The 22,245-nt window shown below is 34.1% G+C and overlaps 1 protein-coding gene across 1 annotated transcript in view; it reads left to right on the top strand.

The window, feature by feature from the left end:
• Positions 1–20,757, top strand: part of LOC127860036 (bestrophin-4-like) — a 24,333-nt gene extending 3,576 nt beyond the window's left edge. Inside the window, exons 3-13 of the mRNA XM_052397786.1 lie at positions 7,003–7,169; positions 9,865–10,019; positions 10,413–10,490; positions 10,838–10,978; positions 12,134–12,214; positions 12,633–12,787; positions 14,645–14,788; positions 15,940–16,093; positions 16,394–16,656; positions 17,221–17,368; positions 20,096–20,757. Coding sequence (XP_052253746.1) covers positions 7,003–7,169; positions 9,865–10,019; positions 10,413–10,490; positions 10,838–10,978; positions 12,134–12,214; positions 12,633–12,787; positions 14,645–14,788; positions 15,940–16,093; positions 16,394–16,656; positions 17,221–17,368; positions 20,096–20,263 — 1,654 coding nt within the window. The 3' untranslated portion in view covers positions 20,264–20,757. The remainder of the gene's footprint in view (positions 1–7,002; positions 7,170–9,864; positions 10,020–10,412; positions 10,491–10,837; positions 10,979–12,133; positions 12,215–12,632; positions 12,788–14,644; positions 14,789–15,939; positions 16,094–16,393; positions 16,657–17,220; positions 17,369–20,095) is intronic.
• Positions 20,758–22,245: the final 1,488 nt, after the last annotated feature.

The raw sequence follows: 22,245 nt of genomic DNA, 5'->3' as shown, positions 1-22,245 counted from the left end.
AACGAATTAATAATTTGGAGAGTTCTGTTGTTGTCGTTATGTTTTGGGAAACTACAAGGATTGCTTATATAAAGTATAAAATACGCCCAGCATTCCATACGGAAGGATGGTCGAGTAGTCTAAGTCGCATGCTTTTTACTCCAGGACTCCAGGGGTCAGTGGTTCGAGTCCCGCTGGTTACCTTTTTTATCTTTCTTTTTAATTTTTTTCCTGATTTTTTACTGGAGCTTTTTATATCAAATGTTTATATTTATCAATATAAAGCATTTAATGACAAACTTCAAAACATGTCAAAATCTGTAAAAAGGCCCCTTTAATGCAATTAATATTGTTTTTATATAAATGTTAGTACATTTTAAGTATTGAACAAATGTGATTGCTACAATGGCGTCGTCGGAGGGTACATGTAGATATATTTGATAAACGTTAATGTGCGTACTTGTCACTTTTACCCGATAATCGCAGCAATGATTTGAGAAAGCGTTTACATATGACAATTGTTAAGAACTCTCAAATAAACTTAAAAAGTATACTTTTTAAGATTTTTGCATAAAAATATCGAAGTTTATTAATTTTCATTTTGTTGAAAAATAACAGTACATTACATCTGTCGCTGTATCAAGGTATAATATTGAAATCCATTTTAATCATGCCGGGCCATACAGAGGTGTGTGGGGGGTTTAAATTGTATAGTTTATTTACGGGTCCTGATGCGTATCGTACAAATGCTAATGAGAACTTTATTTTATATACAACGTGTGCACTGGAGCGTCGTATGTTCTTTCTACTTAAACTATGTGCTTTTGTTAAGTTTGTGTGTGATGCGGATAGAGCAGGTTTATACGATATTAGACTTAGACTTCTGTTCTGTTCTGATATTAGACTTAACGGTCCCGACCTTTGGTCAAGATTAGCCTATTGCTATATTGGACCTTAGAAACCCCTAAGTGAGTGCATAATATGACATGGATATATTATACCATGATAACTTAATGTATATTTCATAATTATTCATGGTATGTCGCGTTAGAATATGAACATAGCATAATTATAAAAGTAATTAAGATAACTTTGTTCTTATACAATTTTCCAAAACGTGTCGGTGTATTATAAAAAAAAGAAACCTTTAATCGAATATTTAATAGTGTAATCAAAATAAAATATGCAGGAAGAAAAAGAAACAATTGGACAACCGAAAGATCAACATCATGAAACAAATATAACCATGCATACGCATTTAATTTAGAAGTTAGAATATATCTCCCGAAACTTGCCCGTGAACGTGTGTTTTAAAGCCTTAATGAGGACCTTCCGCGCCTGTAGCTGCATTTTGTGAGAACCCATGATGGACATAAATCGACCAATGTTCCCATTTAAACAACTCAAAACGTTAAACACATTATAACGAAAGAGTATCAATGAATTTGTTTCATGATATCATTTCGTTGCATATAATCTGTTATAATTATATACTCGATTTCTTTGGTGCTGGGTTTCTATATTAATTTAAATGGTTGTATTTCGTTCTGATATAGTTGTTTGATAAAATTCTATTACAAAACGGACAAAAGCTATGTGGACGCTTTAGGAATCTAACCACATAATACTTGTCTTTGAATTCTAGCAATCTTTTAACGGAGCGTGTCGACCTGTATCTCGAAAGCGTTCAGTTTTTGTAAGGTACCGTAATTACATAACGACTGATGTTACATAATGCATACACCACGAATTTAGTTTCACTTAACCTTCAGACGTTATTATGGAAATAAGCGTGTTATACTTTGCATTGGGGACTTAAGGATGAATAATATTTGAGTGTGTATGTTTTGTTCTGTCTGTTTGGCATGAGAGAATTTCACGTTCCCAATTTTAGCAATTACTATGATGCAATAATTGATCGATACTTCCAAACACAGGTGGTTAGCGTGTGGCTATGATATTAATTAGTGAAAACATCATTTTGATTGATAAGTAATCATATTATAACGAAAAATTAACTTTTCTGATAAACAAATTTCACTATCAAATATACATGTAACAAGGTATGTAACTCAAAATCACCCCAAAACGGGGTGCATCGCTCTGAACAGCCATATCTTCATCAATTGTGCAGCGATTTTCACGATCTCGGTCTTATTCAACGCAGAAATGAATTTACTTTCTGGAAATGTATATGTCTTGCAATATTTTTACAAATGCTGGGTCAACTTTTAAGAAATAACACGATACACAACTCGTATGACCCAGTTGACAATGATCATGCAGTCTTTATGAATGAAATCTCCAGGTGTAAAGACACACCTCCGCATTGGACCAATGAAGTCATTCCTATGTTTAAAATGTCAGTTAGTTGAAATGTATATAAACAAACGGCGCTTGACAGTTAGTCTTGATGCATTATGTAACGACAAGAACGGTAATAATGTTTTTTCATACGTTTTATTGAATTATGGTATCGAGCTACATGAACTTTGTAGGGAAGTTGCCCTTTACTCCGTGAAGATTTCAGTCTTTAAGACTGTGTTGGGATGATTTTGAGTAGCATACGTTGTGTTATATATATATATATATATATATATATATATATATATATATATATATATATATATATATATATATATATATATATATATATATATATATATATTTGATAGTGAAATTATTTTTTTCAGAAAAGTAAATTTGTTGTTATAATATTATTTTTTTTTTTATCATTCAAAATGATGTTTTCACCAATTAATATCATAGCCACACGCTAACCACCTGTGCTTCCAAAACGATGTGCAGCTCTTAATCTTCAATAATGGTTAGTAGTTTCTGCATTTATAAAGCTGTCATTCTAAGTATATGATACATGCATATTTAATAAACCTCTAAATAAAAAATATGTTTTTAAACAATGTAATACGTATATAAAGTATAATATGAATGTAATATAATATAAATAAAGTGTCTCTAATGAGAACCAATGCCAGTTAAACTAGTGTTCTTTCAGTCCGACTGCGGCTCCACTGATCTTTTCTTATAAATTATTAAATCATAATCTTGTATGAAAACGTAACCACGTTTGAAATAAATTCAATATACAATTGCAATTACGTAATCAACATGATTGATTACCAGTGCAGAAATCCACTAATTCACCATGACGAATATGATGCCACTGACTTTATGACATTTGTTTATTAAGTAAAAATTAAAAATAGTTTGAAGTGAATCAAACTTTATTCAAGACATGTAATATGCACTATTGCTCTCGATGATAAAAAATAGATTATTAATTGTACGGATCTTATGATAACGTTCATTTTGATCGCTCTCTTGTTAATAAATAAAGACTCTCAAGTACTTTGAATGACGATGTACACTTTTTCGGAGCAGGGAGATTTGGAATCAAGTTATTTACCTGAATTGATATGCATGTATGAATACTTTTACATACATCAACTAATAGTTATTTTTACGCATCTCAATATGCTTACAAGTGTATGCGGCGAAACAAAGTTACGTTTTTATTACTAATAGTTGCGTTTTGCGCATTGTGAAACATCGCAGTTTGTTATCATTAACACGTTTACTAAGTGTAACACAAGTTGAACAAAAAGTCAAGACCACGCACACACTGGTCAATACCCTTTACTTGAAGACAACAAAATGACCATTACGGTAACTCTTATCATCGCCATTGATGTTCATGCTTACAAAATAACATCAAATAACACATTTTATTGTATGATTTTTTTTTTTTGCAAACAATGCGGAAATGAAAAAGATATGAACGCATAATACGTTATTATTTTACTAGAATCATTTATGCTATTAGGATAATTTAATGTGGGATACGTATTGCGTACCAATAAGAATCTCTGATGAAATAAATCTTCATTTTGTATCGCAAAAAAATGATGCGGATGACAAATGTTTCGTAAAAAATGCAAAAACATACCCGACAAATGAGTACTTTAGTATTGCGTTTGTTCAATAATTATCTAGACGTCGATGACATGAGACACGAAGAATTTACTCTGAATGTCATCAAATTGTGATCTTAAAGTGACAATTGTTAAATTAGCGCAATCAAGTCTTCCATTCAAGATGTTAAATAAATTTTGTACGAAACACTTAGAATATGAAACATATTGAAACAAACTAAGTTATGTTACCTCGACTTTAAAACGTTTATGGAAATTCAAACAACATTTTATTAGTTTAAGTAACAAGTTATCAACTGGACATTATAATGCCCCAATATAGGCATTACAAGCTTCCACATCGTCAGCCTCGTTCGTGATGTGTTTTTATCAAGAGAGGCTACTCCCACATTACTCGACACCGGTAATGTAAGAAAGGGTCTTTGGTTATTTGCAATAAATAAAGGACCGCATGCTGTAATATGATTGCTCTCATGGTGGTGCGGCCTAACTAACCATTTATTTACACATGCATAACTATTACTATAACAAATGTTGAGCACATTTTGTAAATGTATTGTTATTAATACATGTGCTTCATCATATGAGTTGTTCACGTATATTTGAAGCACTTGATGGTAGTAGTTTTAAGTACACTATAAATTAACCCTTATTAATTTTATATCCTTGTACAGTGATACAATAGATACACTAGTTATTGGCAAAGGTTATGACAGGTATGATTATCGGGTTGTTTTTCACACATGAATCCGTCTGAAATATGAAAATGTAAACATTGAATATATATTTAGTTTTTCTCATCTATGCATGTATGAAGATATTACTGAAACATACCGGTGTATCTTTATTTGTGGCTTTGCAAGACTTGTCAAATAACCATACGTAAAGACAAATCGGAAGTCGTTTTCTTGCCTAACGTTGTATATGATGGCGAGGTTGTATACGATGTTTTAAATATGTATATCAATGTGTTTAGAATTCCAGACATCAACACCGATACTGTGATATACTAGCTTCATTGGCTACGGGTTTAGTTATATCTGTGACACGTAAGACCAGTATAGCAGACAATGAAAGATCATATTCAAATCCGGATTGTTCTGGAAACAAGAATCCGTTTAAACTAGGAATATTAACATACACTATAAACATGTTGTTTTCAAATCTACGTATTACTTTACATCTAAACAAACGAAGGCTTATCTTTAAATTAATTTTGTGTGTATTTTAATGGCACGTCAAATAACCATACAGAATAACTTTAGAACTAAAACGTATTGGCATGTCGTTCTTTTGCAGAACGTTGTATTCAAAGGGACTTGTTTACAGATTTTGGCATGTTTTGAAGTTTGTCATTAAATGCTTTAAAGGGATCTTTTCACGGTTTGGTACATTGACAAAATTGAAAAGTTGTTTTAGATTCGCAAATTTTCGTTTTAGTTATGATATTTGTGAGGTAACAGTATTACTGAACATTTACCATAGTCCAATATAGCCATTATATGTATCTTTTGACGATTTGAAAACCTAAAAATTATAAAGCGTTGCAGCGCGAAACGATTGAATAATTTGGAGAGTTCTGTTGTTGTCGTTTAAATTTACGAAACTACGAAGATTGCTTATATAAGGTAATAAATACTTATACGCTGTATATCTGGCGGAATAGCCTAGAGGGCTAATGTGTTTTTACTTCAGACTAACTCCAGGACTCGGGGGTCACTGGTTCGAGCCCTGATACAGGCTACTTTTTTCCTTTTTTTACTTTTATTCTTGATTTTTTTTACTGGAGCTTTTAAGATCCAATGTTTACATTTATCAATATAAAGCATTTAATGACAAATTTCAAAATATGCCAAAATCTGTGAAAAGGCCACTTTAAATTGATTAATGTAAATATCGGATTTAAAATGCTCCAATATAAAACATGAATTAAATTAAAAAAAGAAAATAGAAAAAGGTAATCCATATCTGACTCGAACCACTGACCTTTGGAGTAAAATTAAAGTGCTTAAACCACTCGGCGATCCATGTCGATACCGTTCCTGATGCAATCCTCGTAATGTCACAACTTAACGAGAACAAAAGAACTATCAAAATTATCAAATCGTCTCGGTGTTGTATCTTTATCAAATTTTTAAATCGTCAAAAAATTCATATAATGGATATTTTAGAGGATGTTGAATGTTTGAGTGTACTATTTATTAAAAAAAAAACAGCTACTGCGCAAATTTACAAATCCGAATTATTTTTTTTTCAAGTTCGTCAATTAATCAAACTGTGAACAGGTCCCTTTAATTGTGACGTTAAATGCGGGGCTTAAATAGTATATAAATCTATGTGGAATCCTCATTGAAATAAACATATCCACTAATGCTTGATAGGACGTAATGGGTGATAACTCTTAAAGGGGCCTTTTCACAGATTTTGGCATGTATTGAAGCTTGTTATTAAATGCTTTATATTGATAAATTTAAACATTGGACCTACAAATCTCCAGTTAAAAAACAAGAATACAATTTAATAAAGAAAAAAACTAACCCTCAACTGGGCTCGAACCACTGACCCCTGGAGTCCTGGATTAAAAAGTCTCCCGCTATGACCACTCGACCATCCGTGCTCATGCTATGAGCGGATGTATTTTTTACTTATATGAGCCATCCTCGTAGTTTTCCAAAATATAACGACAACAACAGAATTTTCCAAATTATTCAATTGTTTCGCGTTGCAACGCTTTATTAATTTTCAGGTTATCAATTCATCTAAAGATACATATTAAGGATTTTAGAGCATAGTTAATGTTACGTATTATTATTTTATCTCAAATATCATAACTAAAACGAAAATGTGCGAATCTAAAACGATCTTTTTTTTAATTTAGTCAATTTACCAAAACGTGAAAAGGCCCCTTTAAAGGAAGCTGATAGCAATGGTTACCATTAAATATCTGTACCGATATAAATGTATAAAAATCTTTAATTGTACTAATACTATCAGGAATAAATAAATAATCACTTTTTACCAAAGAGAAAAACACATAACAAAGCAATTTGGAAGTTTTTTTTTCTTGCAGGGCCTTGTATGTGATGGGGAGCTACGTGATTGGCCGTGACGACGCCAGTCGCATTATTCGGCGCACCGTCGCCCGCTACATGATGGCTGCCCTCGTCCTTATCCTCCGCACATGCAGCGTGTCCGTCATGAAAAGATACCCCACCATGGACCATATTGTCAATGCAGGTTCAATCACATTGTTTTTTTTCTTTAAGTAGACATACCTTACCATGGAGAACACAGCCAATGCATGTTTCTTTTAGATTGTATTTCCTTTAGTAGAGATAATTCGCCATGAAGCACATTGTTAATGGTGGTTTCAAGGACTTTGTATTTTTTTCAAGTAGCGTTACCCAAAACTGGAACTAGTTGTAAATGCAAGTTTTTACGACTTTATATTGTTAGTAGAGATATCAGAACTTGATGCAACTGTTCAATTGTGGTTTCGATGACTTTGTATTTTCTTTGAGTAGAGACACCCCAACATGACGCAATGTGTCAATGATGGTTTCAATGAATTTGTATAACGTTTGAGTTTAGATTCCCCACCATGATGTTAAGTTCAAATGCTGGTTTTAATAACCTTGTTTTTAATACATATACCCCAACCTGGAAAAAATTGTCTATGCGTAGAAATATCACACAATTAAGCACATTGTCAATGCCGGTTTTAACAGATTAGTATGTCCTTTGTGCAGAGATACCCCACAATAGGGCACACAGACAAAGCTGTTTGTTTAATTTTATTTTATTTGCGTGGAAATACCCACCGTGTAGATCATGATCATTCAGTGATTGCATGTTTGAATTTATTGTTGAATTTTCTTTTGTGTATTATATTAGTGTTGATTTTTGTGCGAAGAATCTCTTCATTATATTAGAATTGCATCATGCGACTTTTGAATGATTATGCCAGAGAGAGGTCGTTTTTGTTGTCTTGCTTTAACTTGGATATTTTCAATTGCTAATCATCGGGGAGACACTTGGTATGGGGTATACATATGCAAGCAGTAATTATTTTTACGGCGATGGACATCTGTAGGTGCTTCTGTCAATATCGTTCGTTGGAACCAAAAATTCAAGCAATTATAAGTGTTTAATATTTTACACACACTGACTACCGTTATCTCATTAGTGTTCTAAAATATGGCAAATATTCAGAATATTAAAAAGGATGTCACACATGACGAACGTACAGTCCAATCAGACTGAGCGGTCAAATGATTATGAAGAACAACTGAGTATAACGGTCACCTTTCCTAAGCTGCAAGCTGTCAGTATATTTTAAACGAAAGCCATTATTCACGTGTATTCAGCAGTCACGAGGCAGTAATTTAGAGGTGCGAAAAGTAAACAGTTGTTTCGATCGGCATTATTATCTGACGTCATAACGTTTTTTGTGTGGTCAAATAGTCTGATTGCTGTTACTGCTTTTGATATTATGAATGGGACTCAAGAAAACAAATTAACCTATAATTATGTGTGTTTTACAGGGATAAGTAAAGTGTCTGAAACTGATTGAGTTTAGAAAAAATTGAAATGATTGAATGTGATTTTAAACATTTATAAAACTGTGTACGTTTAAAATATAAATCATTATTCGTTTCGAGTTGTTTGAATGACAATTATTTTCGGCACAACGAATATATTCTAAGCTTGTGGTGTTTGTTTAATTGATTGACAATGATACATTCATTGAAACAACCATTGACAAGTGGCCACTTTGCTAAAGCAACCACATGCCTACAGCAGTCGCTTTGACCACTTGCCTTGACTGGCTGCTATGCAATGTTAGCACTGAACAATCATTTTGGTTAAACATTTATTTAAACTCGCCTGGTTTGAAGCAGTACTTCTAGTATATCACAGTTTATATTAAGGTCGCATGTCATGGGGTGTTATATGAGACGATTCTTCAAAATAAAGTACATGTGTAATCGAATACTTCGCATCTTCCCAAACGATTATCATTATCATAAAGCAGCTGCTCTTCCGGCTATGTAAAAAAATCTTCATGTCAACATAATCTACATAAAATTGATTTCGATAATTTATCCCATGTTTGATCTAAGTTTGGAAATGGTTCTCCATTTGAAACGCGGTTAATAAGCATTGTAGGTTAAGAGCAAATCTTAAAAATACACTTCGAACAGTGAAAGCATAAGAGTCTAGTGGGTTCAAATACGCTGACTTATATTTAAACAACGTGTTGGGATGAAAAACAAATAATACTTTATGATAATTTTGATTGTTGCTGGATAAAATACGATTGTTATTTTTATTGCTAAATTTTATAATAATTGTACCAGACTTGTAACATGTAAATGTTAATTCGACTAAGACAAGCGTGTTTAATGCTTTGAAGTTATGCTTTTGTGCGAAATGTGTTTCTGTGTATGCGTGAAGACGACTCTGTATGAGTTTTCCTGTCTATTTACCTAAATTGCGTTTGATTGACAGTCTGTCTAGTGGTAGGGGTGTATCTCTTTTTGCATTTCTCGTAATCTGGCAGTATATATAATTAAATTAATTACAATTAATTACAATTAAATAATTATATCATGTCCACAGTCTGCCTACCGGTTTGTAATTTATCATTATCTGTTTACGCGCGTGCAAAGACCTATAGATTGTAATCTATAGGTCTTTGGCGCGTGTTAGCCCTTCTGTCCGCATGTGTAGACAGTTGTTTTCCTGCCATTTTCTGTGCATACAAGGTAATTGGCTTCGTGTGCAGTTTTTTGTGTGCATGCTTCAAGCATATAAATACAGAGATGTTTTGATTATTTACCTGGGGCTTGTAGTATTGCATCTAGCCAATTCAATTAAACAACACCATTTGTGTTACATATTCACCAAACAAATACCGGTCATTATTCAGGTTTTCTGACCAAAGAAGAAGTGGTTGATTTAGATAACGTCAACTGCAAGTACCACAAGTTCTGGGTGCCACTGGTCTGGGCCAACACTGTCATCACAAATGCCAGGAGGGAGGGCAAGATCACTAGCGATTACGGCTTCAAGTTCATTATAGAGGTGCGCGCAATAGACATCGACTAAGAGCGTAAATGTTGATGAACGAGTACAAATAATAGTTCTATAATGATGGTCAGATAATTTGGTGCTCGTGTTGGTTATAGCCTTAGTTCTTGCATCATATACATCATTAATCTTTAATGATGAATTTAAGGTCTTTAATTTTCTTTATTGGAAGCTAGTCTTTGAAGTTACTTTGTTTGTAAGAATCCATTATCATAGTCATATTGATTTATTTGGTATGGAACACTCTTAATGAAGATAGTGTACATTTCAAATGCTTTATTGTTTTAGACATTTTAGGCTGTCAGACATTGTATACACTTGTCTTAACTTTTCTTTTTATATTTTTTTACTTTGTTATTTAAGCAAATGTATCACTATTTTATTCAGCAACTGGCGGACTTCCGCGACAGGTGCTCGATATGCTTCGTGTTCGACTGGATCACAATACCGCTGGTTTACACTCAGGTTCGGAAACGCAATGCACAAACAACAAGTCTAGTGTTTAAACGGTCCCTATAATTAGGAGTGTTCGTTAAAAAGCCACTGTTGAAATCATTTATTTAAAATAGACTTCAATAGCAGAACATAATAAAACAACAAACATTACATATATAAGAGCACTTTTATATGTGTTCTTGTGTTGTGATATATAAATGTTTGAAAACTAATTAATTCACCCCTTCATTTACATATAGCGCAAGCTGATCACACTATAGCACGCTTGAAACACACATTAGTTAACCGCGACGTTGTGTTCGTTGAGGTTCAACATTTACGTTCGTTCTCTAGTAGTCATATCGTGTATGTTGCAGGTCGTGACATTGGCGGTGTACATATTTTTCGGTGCCTGTCTGATCGGCCGTCAGTACGTAGACAACGACAAGGGTAACATTGACCTCTACATTCCCGTGTTCACACTGCTGCAGTTCCTCTTCTACATGGGTTGGCTCAAGGTACACAATTTAATCAACCCCGACAAAACAAACAAACAATCAGGCAAAATTAAAACCAACAAAAACAACAACACGAAAATGTACAACAACCCCAAACACAAATCAACAACATTTCGCACTCCATAGCCTTTTGTTACAAACGCAAAAAAAAACACCATAACAAAGACAAACTCAAGAGAAAAAATAAACAAAAATAAAACAAAAGCAAAACGAGAAAAAAGAGCACCTACGCAAACACATGATACAATATTGATTCATATGTATAAGCACATTGCTTCGGTCAAAATTATGCGACATAGTCAGCCATGGTAAGTTCATTTCTGCACGCCAACATACACAGTTGCGAATACTAAGTCGAGATTCATTCACTACTGCTTTTTAAATATATCTGAGTCGTGATTAATTCGACCAGACAGTTGAACATTACTGAGTCAAAATTTATTTTCTGATAACCTTGAACATTAGTGAGTCGTGGTTAATTCACTTCTGCATTCCGGACACTACTGAGTTGCGAATAGTTCACTGCAGTACTTGTTAAAATTACTGAGTCGTGATTAATTTACTGCCGTAATGGAAAATAACTGAGTCGTGATTAGTTAACTGCCGTAATGGAACATTACTGAGTCGTGATTAATTCACTGCCGTTATTGAACATTACTGAGTCGTGATTAATTCACTGCCGTAATTGAACATTAATGAGTCGTGATTAATTCACTGCCGTAATTGAACATTACTGAGTCGTGATTAATTCACTGCCGTAATTGAACATTACTGAGTCGTGATTAATTCACTGTCGTAATTGAACATTACTGAGTCGTGATTAATTCACTGCTTGATTTCGGATTTAATATAATCATGACCAACTCACTTCCTTACTTGCGACAATTTTTGAGTCGTATTTATTTTACTTTTCACTGCTGCGCTTGAACATTACTCATTCGTTATTAATTCTTGGTTATAATTGCGAACATTATGACTCCTAATCGGGGCAGCGGAATATCTGGGGCTACACTATTCGGATGTGTGCTAAGGACCATTTTCGCACGATGCTTGAGTTTATCTGCTTAAGAATTAACTTATCAGCAAAGGTACGAAATTGTTTCATCGATTGTTTTATTACAGCATAACATAATTGATAATGTTGTAATATTTTAGGTTGCAGAGCAGCTCATTAATCCATTCGGGGAGGACGATGACGACTTTGACATGAACTTTCTTCTCGACAGACATTGGGGGGTACTTATTCATCATTTAATTTTTAAGTCCTTGAAAAAATACACATGTTTATTTACAAATTATATTCTTTTTTTTATATTAAACTTCACAACTGTTAAGTATTTTATCATATTGAAACAAAAAATTACAAATCATTTGTAAATATTTCACATTCTATCATCGACTAAATCTCAGAACGTAATCCGTGACTCAAATAATATTTTGATCTCTGTTCTTCATTCCAAACTTTACCATTAGCTGATAAGTGTCGTCTTCTCGGCTTTGCAATCAAAATCAGAATCTCCACATTTTTCTTCTGCTCTTACAGAGCGCATGATCAGTAGCTTTAACTTGTCGTCTGATTTTACTTTGAACTCAGAAGATTTCTATCACTAAAATGTCGTCTGCCATGAACTTAACCATTATTACCATGTTACAGGCGGCATGGTGCCTGGTCGACTACTGCCACCAGTTAGTTCCTGACCTCGTTAAGGACATGCACTTCAACGAGATTGTCACCGAGGATCCGCCGTACACCGAGGCGTCCATGGCCTCCCACAGGCCTAACTTCATGGGATCCGCGTACGCTATGGAGTAAGGAGCGTTCCTCTAACTCTTTTAGTGTTGGAACCGAATGTTGAAGTCCTTTGCAAACAGTTTGGATCCAGATGAAATGCCACATAACGTGGCGTCTCATCAGGATCCAAACTGTTTGCTATTCTGATAGTATTCTTTGAAACAAATCGAAGAAAATGCTAATTTTAGAAACTCAGCAGACAACATTTAAGCAGACCACAAATTTCCCAGCATGCAAAGGGTTAATATCAAAAGATTCTTAACTTAAATAGAACTTGTGGTTTAATTATTTCACGGGATGTCATATATATATAGGTGGAGTAATCCAGGAGTCACTGTCTGGACAATAATCATACTTAACCCTTTTATGCCTAGTGGACTCTCCCATCCTTCTAAATTGGATCAATTTATTTTCAAAATTAGGGATGTCTTGTATATTTATTTCTATATTTAGAATATTTCTTACAGAAATTCCTTTAAACAAACAGCGCAGACCCTGATGAGACGCCGCATCATGTGGCGTTTCATCTCGGTCTACGCTGTTTGCCAAGGCCGTTTTTCTAGACGTTAGGCATAAATGGGTAAATACATGAAAATGTCTCAATTGTAAAGCATTACTTATCTATAGCTTTAAGTAAATAAAACATAATTGAAGACAACACAGATACGGAATTGCTCTTAGTGAGAAATACGTATATGAATTGTACGTGCTTTCTACATAAAAGACAATATACTAAGTCGAACTTTTGTGTTAGCCTTAGACGTTTTACTTGCTAGTTATCTTTGGCATTTAACAATGGAAAGTAAGTTTCGAGCTTTTCGACAATCTAAGGTAATACAGATAATTGATGTTTATTGTTTACTATTCATTTTTTTGACGCCTAGTGTATGGTTGCGGTTTGTTCCCAGAGTGTTTCCACAATTAAACAAAATAAAAGTTTAAGGTTACAAGAAAAGTAAGTTAATATTGTTTACTTATCGATATTGGAACACAAGAAAAGGTAAACTAATTTATCATCCATAGTGTTTCATGTTACAAAATTACAACATAGCTAGGAACATATTTTATAGAAAGATTTTCTTCATTAAGCAAATCTTTTTTTTATTATGGTTGTTATTTTATTATTCAGGAATGAACGTCAACTGCACATTACGCTGTAATTGATTTAAATGGCCGAGTTACTAGTTGTGATAAAGATAAATTTGATGTTAGAAACTCAAACAAAATCAGCATATGATTACTTTGAAATTTATTTCAAATAAATTTGTATTCCAGTATGTATGCATGTCTTTTGTCTATTATCGCTTCCTTTATATAATGTGTATTTCAGAAAAGTTTGAAAATAGACTTGTCGTCAACATTTGATCAAGTGCCTTTAAAACTGTTTGAATAGTGAGTCCCTTTCTGAAATGTTTTTGGCAACCGAGCTTTTTACGTCTTGACAATCAGTGTTCAACAAAATCGGACATGTCAATTATTTTAGGATTTTCATAACCTGTTGTTGCATATTTCCATTTTCAAGTAAATGTCGTCGAAAATATAGCGTTACGGTTTGATAGTTGCCTAGCGATAAATTACTTTGCATAACGTGCAAGCCTATTGCTACGTTATACATGTTGCAGGATAGATATCATAAAATACCATTCTTTTGGTATTGTGAGTATTTCATGAGTATTGCATAGAAAAGTGTTTTTGGGCTCATTTGTGTTGATTTATAAGACAAGCCGTGTATTTAGGCCAAAATAACAGCGTAGTAAGCACCCAAATAAATAAAATGCAAACACTCTTAATTTTGTTTAAGTATTTATGTTACAAATTAAACCCATTTGCTTTTCTGTAAACAGTCTTATAAGACGTTCACGTCTATTTTCAAGGCGACCGAGTTTAGTCCATCAACGTGTGGTACTGAACCCCGACGCATACGAGCCGAACCATGGCAGTTTCGCCGGCCTCCGCCGCCTCTCACACGCTCTCATGGATTCCAACTGGAGCCTATTCCGGCATAAAGACAGTATGCAGTAAGTTTACTTTATGTTCATATCAAGGTATATGCAACAATAAATCAATGTCATATTTTATTTTGCGTGTCATGGACTTGTTAAAAGCTATTAAATTAATAGGGTTGAGGGAGCGTAATCTGTGTTGAGCGTAGAGATAGTACTTTGTCGATTGACAGCAGCTCATAAAGAGGGGGGATTGGTTTACACCCAACAACAACTTCTGGTTCCGGTACTTTACCCAACTACACCCTGGTACACGATTCTGCTGGCGGGCGAAACGAGGTGAGGGACGCTTGCAAGTTTTGTACGACCAGCTGCAAGTTCTTGGAGAAAAGACGGGCGCCGCGAAGAATAACTCACGCTTACTGAAATGAAATGAGGAGGACAAAAAAAAACACCAAGCGGGATATGTCTGGCCGAATAAACAACGACCGTGCATTGCACTGCCAGTCTTCAGGATGGAGGATGTCAAGAGTTAGCTACTGGAGCAACCGAGGGAACCACCATATGAACATGGAACGAAAGAACACCCCTGCATGCGGAAATATCTACGAAATGACGCGCTAATTAAAGCGTTACCTCTGGAACATCACCGACAAGTAGAGGTCCGGTGGCTAGGATACGGAGAAACATCAACAGATGAAGGAAACAAGATATGGTTCAATGGACAAGATTCCCAACATCGCCAAGCGGTTACTTTCATTGTAAGGAAGGAGGTTCACCAGCCTGAATTCTAGGACAGAATATCAGAAAGCGATCAGGGGGATGATAAAGAAAATACACATGTATAAGAGGCAAACATTTTAATGTGTTCTAATGCTTAAACAAAATCTTAATACGCCGTAGTTTATCAGTGGTAAACAATACTCTTGAAATGGATATCTCTGTGATAATTTATTAGCTTATTGAAGTGTAGTGTTGATGTCAACAGCTAAACATTGTGTTTATTCCGAAATGGTCAGTAGCTGTGATGGAAAAATTTGTACGCAAAAAAAGATAAGTAACTAACTAAATGCTTAATGTGTTGTTTTGATAATTCTTTAAAATATTAACATCTTTGTTTTTGAGAATATTTACTATGCTGGGAAATAACTTGATTTGCATGCATGCTCACACTCAAACCCCTAAGTACTCTATGTGTACATGTAATCTTTGTTTTATATTTCCAGGAAAACTGACTCTCAAAATGGCCTAAATGAAAACCCGCAACATAACGGTCGCCCCGGCCACGGAGCCCTTGACGTTTCCATGACATCTCTCAATCGCGTTGGTCGGATGGATCGAACGGGAAGCATCGAGAGCAAACTGAGTGATACAAGCTTTGTAGGGCTTTGTGTATTATTATTTTTATTATTTTTTGACTCCTAAAATCTTCAAAAGCTTTCTTTGTTCGTCTAAACGTATTTTACTGTAATGCTTTGCCAATTATTTAAGTACCACTTATGTAACCGATTTGCAGGGGTATATACATGTTTTACATCAAACTCATGACATCATTGTGAGGGTAAGAAAACGCTTTATGTTTAAATAGCATGTCGTGTTATATGCAACACACGTTTCCAGCTTTAACCCTATTTCCATTCCTACCGAAGATGAATTAATTGTTTTTATTAATTTGCATAGCGCTCAGCACGGGCGGAGTCATTTTCCGAAGGTCAACTTCCAGAAAACGCCTCCGCGCGCCGCGACGTTCCCCACAAGCCCCATAAGCGGACCATCGATGGCCATAAGGATCGGAAATGGAGTTTCCCGCTGAACCTTCTTCACCGGAAGGGCTCTAAATCTACAAATGAAGACACTGTGCCCGCGCTCTCGCATTTTTCGGACAATATCGACGACGGCGACGTCAATACGCCGCTGATATCGCCGGCTGCGTTGAACACTGAGTTAGTTTTTTTATTGATATGTTCGTGGATTTTTAAAACGGAGGTTTTTCGTGGAGTTTTAAAATGCGCCCAACTTTAAGTACAACCATTGTTTAAACTCTTTCAAACATTAATAAAGAAACCGTAATCAATACATAAATTCAACCGATATCTTGTGTAGGCTAATACTATTGCTAAACGACGATAATTACAATAAGCACATATTTTCCCATAATATTTAATCCCAAAACAAATTGAATACATATAACTTAATGTGTCAGTTTGTCAAATTTCATATGCGTAGTTCTTCTGTAAACGCGTACTAATTAACTGAAATAAATTTCAGTGTTTGGAATTATAGACTTAATGAATTTATTGTATGTTTAAAAAGTTAATATCTGTTCTAGAAAAAAAGTCATTTTCTTTCAAACATAGATCAACATTAAAATGACGTGTTAAATATTGACGAAATAACAATTGTTCAGCTTTTTGTCTCAGATTACAGAAATAACATTACACTGTACTCTCGGCATTAGTGAAAAATAAAGAACAACACGACATTTGTTATTTTGTGGCCTACAACAGGGGTCGTTTCCACGCTGAGATAGTATCCGGCGAGCACGACGTCGACGCCTCGAAGCAGACCCGAAACAAGCACATCTTGGACAAGCACATGACCCACATGACTGCGTCCCGGCCTCCCTTCTTGTCCGCGATTGCCGAGGGAAGCAAGGTACGTAATCGGGTTGACGTAAGCTGTCGCTTGAAGGCCTAGTTAAAATTCCTTATTAAACTCTTCTTTAGTTCAACCCCCCACCCACCCCCACACACACAAAACAACAACAACAACAAACACCCGCGAGAAAAAAAGCAAAACACGCGCAAAATTAAGAAAAACAAGAGCAACAAAAAACACGAAGAGCAAAACAAAAAAACAGCCGTAGTCTAAACTGCTGTGATGATTCCTATTTTATCAGCGAATGGTTACTGTACATTGAACATTAGATTATTGCCGAAAGGACTTAGTGCTTGTATTGTTTAATTGTTCATTTACAATTAACACAATTATTTATTTAAATAATAATAATAATACAACCGGATAATACTAAATAATAATAATAAGATGAAGAAGGCAATTATAATGAAGAAGGTGAAACAGAAGAAGAATGATAAACAATAAATAAATTAATCGCCATACACTACTGATATATAATAACCCAGTATCGAAATTCTGTATAGCTAATTCTCAGTCAGCTGAGAGAAAAGATAATGATTATTCAAAGATTATGATTCTGAAGATATTTTTGGAGGATCAATATTGCGAGTATTGGTACCAACATGTCGGATGGAAAAAATCACATTGGAAGATTGATTAAATTAACTTTATTAAACTAGGCCTTTAACGTGCAATCCCGATTACGGATTATTTCTATTAACCAACGGAAAGAATCTAGTGAAGATATATGTTCCAATCAAAAGATCTCCGTCACAATGGAATATGAACATTATAAACATATTTCTCAATTTTAAATGTTGGGAGTTTATTTTAGACACACAGTGCTAAACTAGCCCTTAGTTTAGTTTAAACATATTTTATTTCCAAAATAGTTACACAACTACAGAACATATATAGAAATACAACTGTTTTGAAAAAAGGGTAGGACCTAAAGTTCTAACAACATTATTGGTGGTCTTTCCCTGTTCTGTTATTTACATTGCATATATTCGTGACGATAGCGTGATTTTGAAAAGCTGTAAGTTACATGGTCAAGATTACATTTGTATTAAGAAAGCAAAATACAAGTGCGCAAGTAAAATACAAAAGAAAATCATGGTTTGTAAAGCATTGGAAATAAAACATACAGTACAACCTTGAGATTGTGAAGTCCTGTCCAGAAGAATAAACATAACTATGCGCTACAACAACATTATAAAAAACGTTTTGTCGTCTTAATAAATATCTGAACATTTTTAAATATGAAGCAGTTGGTGTCATTATCTAACATGTCATTACCAAAAAGCATTGTATTGCAATTTATTTGTTCAATTGCGTGTAGGGTTTCAAAAAGAGTAGTACGTTGTTCAGAAAAGCGTGGACAAATAAAAAAGAAATGATACACTGATTCAACTTCTCCACATACGCATAAAGGTGAAGGTTCTAAGTGATTGATGAACAAGTGCAATTTCAAATCGCTACAGCCCTTAGTGAAGCCGAAACACTTGTCAATAATTACATTCAGAATTTCAGTTAACTGTCAGGACCAATCCAAAAAAGTCACATAATACGCCCTTGTATTTGGGTCATGGAAAAGTCCATTGTACTGGGCAGGACAATAGAAGCTGAATCCCAAGCATATGTGTATAGTGGTGATAATGTGTGGTACTTTTGGCAAAAGACGATGTGCTTGAATTCATAACAATTTATACAATACCATTTGTGTCAATTTAACTGTTGCAATCAGTATTGTTGAGTACGTTTTAAACATATGTATATGCTTAAATAAACTCTAACGGATAATAGTCAATAAGTATATAGAAAAGCATCAGAAAAAGGCCTAAACAATTTGGCGACAATGGTAAAAGCAGCCAAAATACAACGTTCGCGTAGAGATTTGACTGGAACCAGCATAGTACAATCAAATCCCTGCCTTCATAACCAACCACATGAGGAAAGCCTTGCCACGTGGAACAATAATTTCCCTTTTTTTATTTTTTCCTTTTTTTAATTTAGGTAATTTATTTTTAATTATGAACCAATGTTTACGTATACACTTTTTTCAAAATTTAAAAGAAAATGATACTTTTAATAAGATATTCTAAAACAAAAAACACTACAAAATCTGATTAGGATTTTCTTGTGATGGCAGAGATTGTTTGTGGGAGAAAGGAACGACTACTCTGCGTGGAGATTGGCCAAAATGTAGATAAAGAGTTATCGGTCATGATATAATTGTTAAAGATTTTAAAGACTTCCGGGACGACGATTCGGTCCAATAGTACAGGAATGAACTGAGCATTAACAGAGACAAAAAGGATAACATATGCACTACATTTTGCAACTGAAAACTGAAGTGATAGTTTCGACACATTTGTATTAAACTTAATCATATAAGAGGATGTTTTACAGTTAACTTCTTTTATCGATAATAAATCATCTCAGTAAAATAACATTAATTTGCAATAAGGTATACTAAGCAATAAAGTTGAAAATATTTAACTGTAAATCGCAAATTTAATTTAAGATAATATGTATAGTTATACGTTAATATGAGCGAATATATCATTTTGTGTGAATAAAAATAAATAACTTAACGTATCGTGTTTTCATCAAGGACTATTAATTTGGCGCATAAACAGGTAAAATGGATCTTTCATGAAGTTTTGTTCATGTATGGAAAAACTTTAGATACGATATAATGTAATGCAGAATACTCGCATTTATGTATTCCTTACATTCCAGGAAACTCTTAATCGATCTACAGCTCCTTCTGTGTCGTCGCTAGATGAAGAAGTAACTCACACTGGGGACGCAGAAGTACCGAGAATCATCGTCGAGGAAGACGAGAATACGGATGACGACAGAACTTCAAGCGATACAGTTGCTATTAAGATAGAAACTGATCGGTAGTGTACGGCAAATACGAAACCATTTGGAGAAATGACATTTGAAGAATTATGCGGCATTAGTGATGCTTCATTTATCTTTCTGATATTTATTTGTGTATGTATTGTCGTTCAAATTAAATTGCCCGGAAGTTTGTTGTCAATATTTCAATCTTGTTTATACCTAGGTCTAAGTTGAGATTTTGTTAAAGATTGGGAGATAGGTCTACTAAAAACTTGTCAGTCACTTGTATTTTGTTAAGTTTGTGAACATTTGAACAAAGTGTGTTAATGATATGCATATTAATAAACATTCGCATATGTGTTGTCATATAGCAGGAACTATAGTGTGATGTGAAAGTGACTTAATTGATCAAGTCCATGAGTGTGAATTTATCATGTGATGTGCATTTAAATAACCAGACAGCGCTGGCTCTATGTGCTCATAATTACACTTATCGAGGTGGGTTGATGACATCTTACATATATTTATGTGCAGTGTACATTCCCATCCGATCTATGTTGATTTTCTCATGGATGAATGGAGTTTATCTTTATTGAATGTGTTTAATTCTAAACAAAAATAATTAAATGCACAGAATATTGTTCATCTACTTTTTTGAAAAAAGGTACGCCGATGAGAAAGTATAAGTCAATACTGAGAACTTTATTATATGTAAAGTCGTGAAATATTGACTATTATGTAAGAAATGGTTCAAGATATATTTCGAACTACCCTGACTATGAACTAGTTTTTGAAAAAGAAAATGATATGAGTTTGAATGTATTGACACAATTCATTGTAGTAAATTATAAAAAATAAATAAGATAATATATGAAGATACATAACAGTATAGGCTAATTAAGAATTGACTAAAATTATTTCTGCTTTCCATATACTGTGAGGAAAGTCCGCCTAATTACGCAAAACTTATGGGTAATTTTGCCGACAGTTCGTTCACCGGTAACAATGCTTTTCATTATTGCAACTAAAAAGACGGGAATGCCGGTGTTATAAGGCAAAACATGTTAAAGGCCACAACTGTTTTCTAAGCGATAGCGAATGAATCATTTTTTCAGTTTCGGTTAATTACTTTTGTCGAACGGCGTATCGATTAAGTTCGCGTCAAACTATGAAATATAATCACTTACGATGAATTACAATCAACGTGGATGCCAAAATTGACGCCATTTACGACTTGTTAATGAACGGGAAGTACGATTATTCATATTAACGTTTTAGTGTGCATATGGGAAATGAAAAGCAGGTCACTTTATCGGATTTTTTAATCAGAATACAGCAGTTACGTGAAAGTGAAAAACAATTGTAATTATAACTATATACCGTTTATGCTTGTACATGTTAAGAATCAATAGATATTATATTTGAATCACATTTCCCATGGTTTCATTTGTGTGTTTATGTCATGTTTATGTTTCAAGTTTGTTATTTAACATTTAGATTGTTTTATATTGCTTACTAGCCTATCAGTGTCAATTAAATGCATACATTATATTTCCGAATGTGCATAGTTTATCAATCAAGATGAAAGGTTTAATATGTTACTCCAGAACAACCCGTCCTAAAGCGTATAATCCCGTATATTTATATCACTTGCTTGGATTGGCAGATTGCTGGTTAAATGACGGTCTTATGACTCATTTGTTGTATAGTTGGAGAACATTGATATAATTGTTACTCGCCAATGTCGCATAAGCGAGGGTCGTCCATAGTGTTTGCTTGAGAAATAAAAATTGTTTGAAATTCAATAAGCCTACTTTGTTGTTTACTCACTGTAAAAAGAGTGTATCGTATTTAAAGTTATGATGCAAATTGTGAGAGATTGGTATGCAATCGATGTATAAGTCAAATGTTAACAGTATTTAGTTGAGAGTCGTAAAAGTCATCTGCTATTAAACTGTGTCTCAAATCAAGGCTTACTTTAGTTTAAACCTATTTATTTGAGCTCACTTGCATCGAAAACCTCAGTTAAGTTTAATAGGTCA

The sequence above is a fragment of the Dreissena polymorpha genome, chromosome 15 (genome assembly GCF_020536995.1).
Source record: "Dreissena polymorpha isolate Duluth1 chromosome 15, UMN_Dpol_1.0, whole genome shotgun sequence".
NCBI lineage: Eukaryota > Metazoa > Mollusca > Bivalvia > Myida > Dreissenidae > Dreissena > Dreissena polymorpha.
The sequence above is the reverse complement of the archived record's forward strand: the minus strand, read 5'-3'. Positions and strand labels throughout refer to the sequence as shown.